Genomic DNA, 1389 nt, shown 5'->3' with positions numbered 1-1389 from the left:
CATAACCATGACACCCCCGATCTAAGTCAGCTATACCTCCAACTGGTGACTTAATTCTGAGTGGGGACGTTAGCCGTGCCACTATGCAGATGCGAATACATCAAATATGAATGAATGAGACGCACCTATATCTATCAACACATTAGCCAAAGAGTTACATACAACAAAAATACCTCTCACGACTGAGGATCTTTGCAACTGCCCTGGCGCGGTAACAGCATACACACACCCATGTGGCTTCTGATCAACCTGATCATCTCTCGGAGCATAGGCTTTTTGCACTAACTGAACCAAAGCGGCTCCCTAATTAACTCGCGAAGTTTGGACTGAGTGAGCCTGCTAGTGGCTCTGAGTCTACCCCGACCCCGATGCATCTCCCACCCGTGGGCAAACGCTCTTCATATGCCCTGGCAGACCGCACTGATAGCAAGTTGGCCCCTGCCCCCTACTCTGAGGCTAACTCTAAGATCGGTTAGGTGGTGGTGGTGGCAACATCTGTTGTCATCCTCTCTTCTATGGACATGCAAAGGCCTTGTGACCCAGTTGGCCACACTTGAAACAAGAAAAACCAATCGGTGCACTCTTTCCCGAGCCCGCACTAGGCAAAGGAAAGGTGGATTTGGACTACTGCGGTTGGGACTGGGATGAAAAGGTATTCCTGCTCTTCTTGTTGGGCCTATAGTCCCCCTGTGACCCTTGACCCCTCGACCTTGACCCTCGGATTCTTTCCTCCTCGGTAATCTCTACGTATGCCGCCGCTTTCACAAGTCGGTCATAATTCCAAATCATGTTCCCGGCAACCTTGAACAAGATCTTGGTTCGTAGTTTCTTCTCAAACTCAATGCAACGTCGCTCTTCCGTTGCTACCAACTCTGGTGCAAACCTGGACAAACTAGAAAAGGCCGCTTCAAACTCGGCCATAGACATGTTAAGTTGCTTGAGGTCCTGAAATTCCAGCCCCAACCTCTCCCTAGCAGTGGGAGGTAGGTACTTGTCTTGGAAAGCCACCACAAATGCTTCCCATGTCGGTTGTATTCGACCCTTGGCGTATTTCCACCATTGGCCCGCATCTCCCTTGAGGTAGTAACTCGCCAGAGTCACTCCTAGCTCGCTATCCTCAATGTGAAGCATCTCGAATGTCTTCACTATTTGTTCGAGCCACTCATCCGCTTTCTTAGGCTTGGGGCCACCGTGGAACTCATCCAGCTTGGCCCGCAAAAACTCCCAGTAAGAAAGTTCGCCCTCGTCTCTACGACATTCTCTCTAGCTTGGTTCTCCGCCCTTAGTATGTTCATCGATTCCCTCAGGGCCCCCTTTGCGGCTTGACCCGCTTGCCCCGAAATTTTTGCTTGCCCCACTTGCTCGGCCATATTAGCTTGGCCTAACCCC

At 50.9% G+C, this 1389-nt stretch overlaps 1 protein-coding gene across 1 annotated transcript; it reads right to left on the bottom strand.

Annotated features, from left to right (window-relative positions):
* Window positions 1-624: 624 nt before the first annotated feature.
* Window positions 625-1131, bottom strand: LOC145813200 (uncharacterized). Its single transcript, XM_082908476.1, has one exon. The coding sequence runs from the start codon at window positions 1129-1131 to the stop codon at window positions 625-627; it is 507 nt and encodes a 168-aa protein (XP_082764602.1).
* Window positions 1132-1389: the final 258 nt, after the last annotated feature.

This window comes from Camellia sinensis, chromosome 15, assembly GCF_055761805.1.
Source record: "Camellia sinensis isolate YWXY chromosome 15, ASM5576180v1, whole genome shotgun sequence".
NCBI lineage: Eukaryota > Viridiplantae > Streptophyta > Magnoliopsida > Ericales > Theaceae > Camellia > Camellia sinensis.
The sequence above is the reverse complement of the archived record's forward strand: the minus strand, read 5'-3'. Positions and strand labels throughout refer to the sequence as shown.

What these genes read in the sequence shown, in the direction of transcription:
- LOC145813200 (XM_082908476.1), bottom strand. Translation starts at nt 1,131, where the DNA reads ATGCTTCACATTGAGGATAGCGAGCTAGGAGTGACTCTGGCGAGTTAC.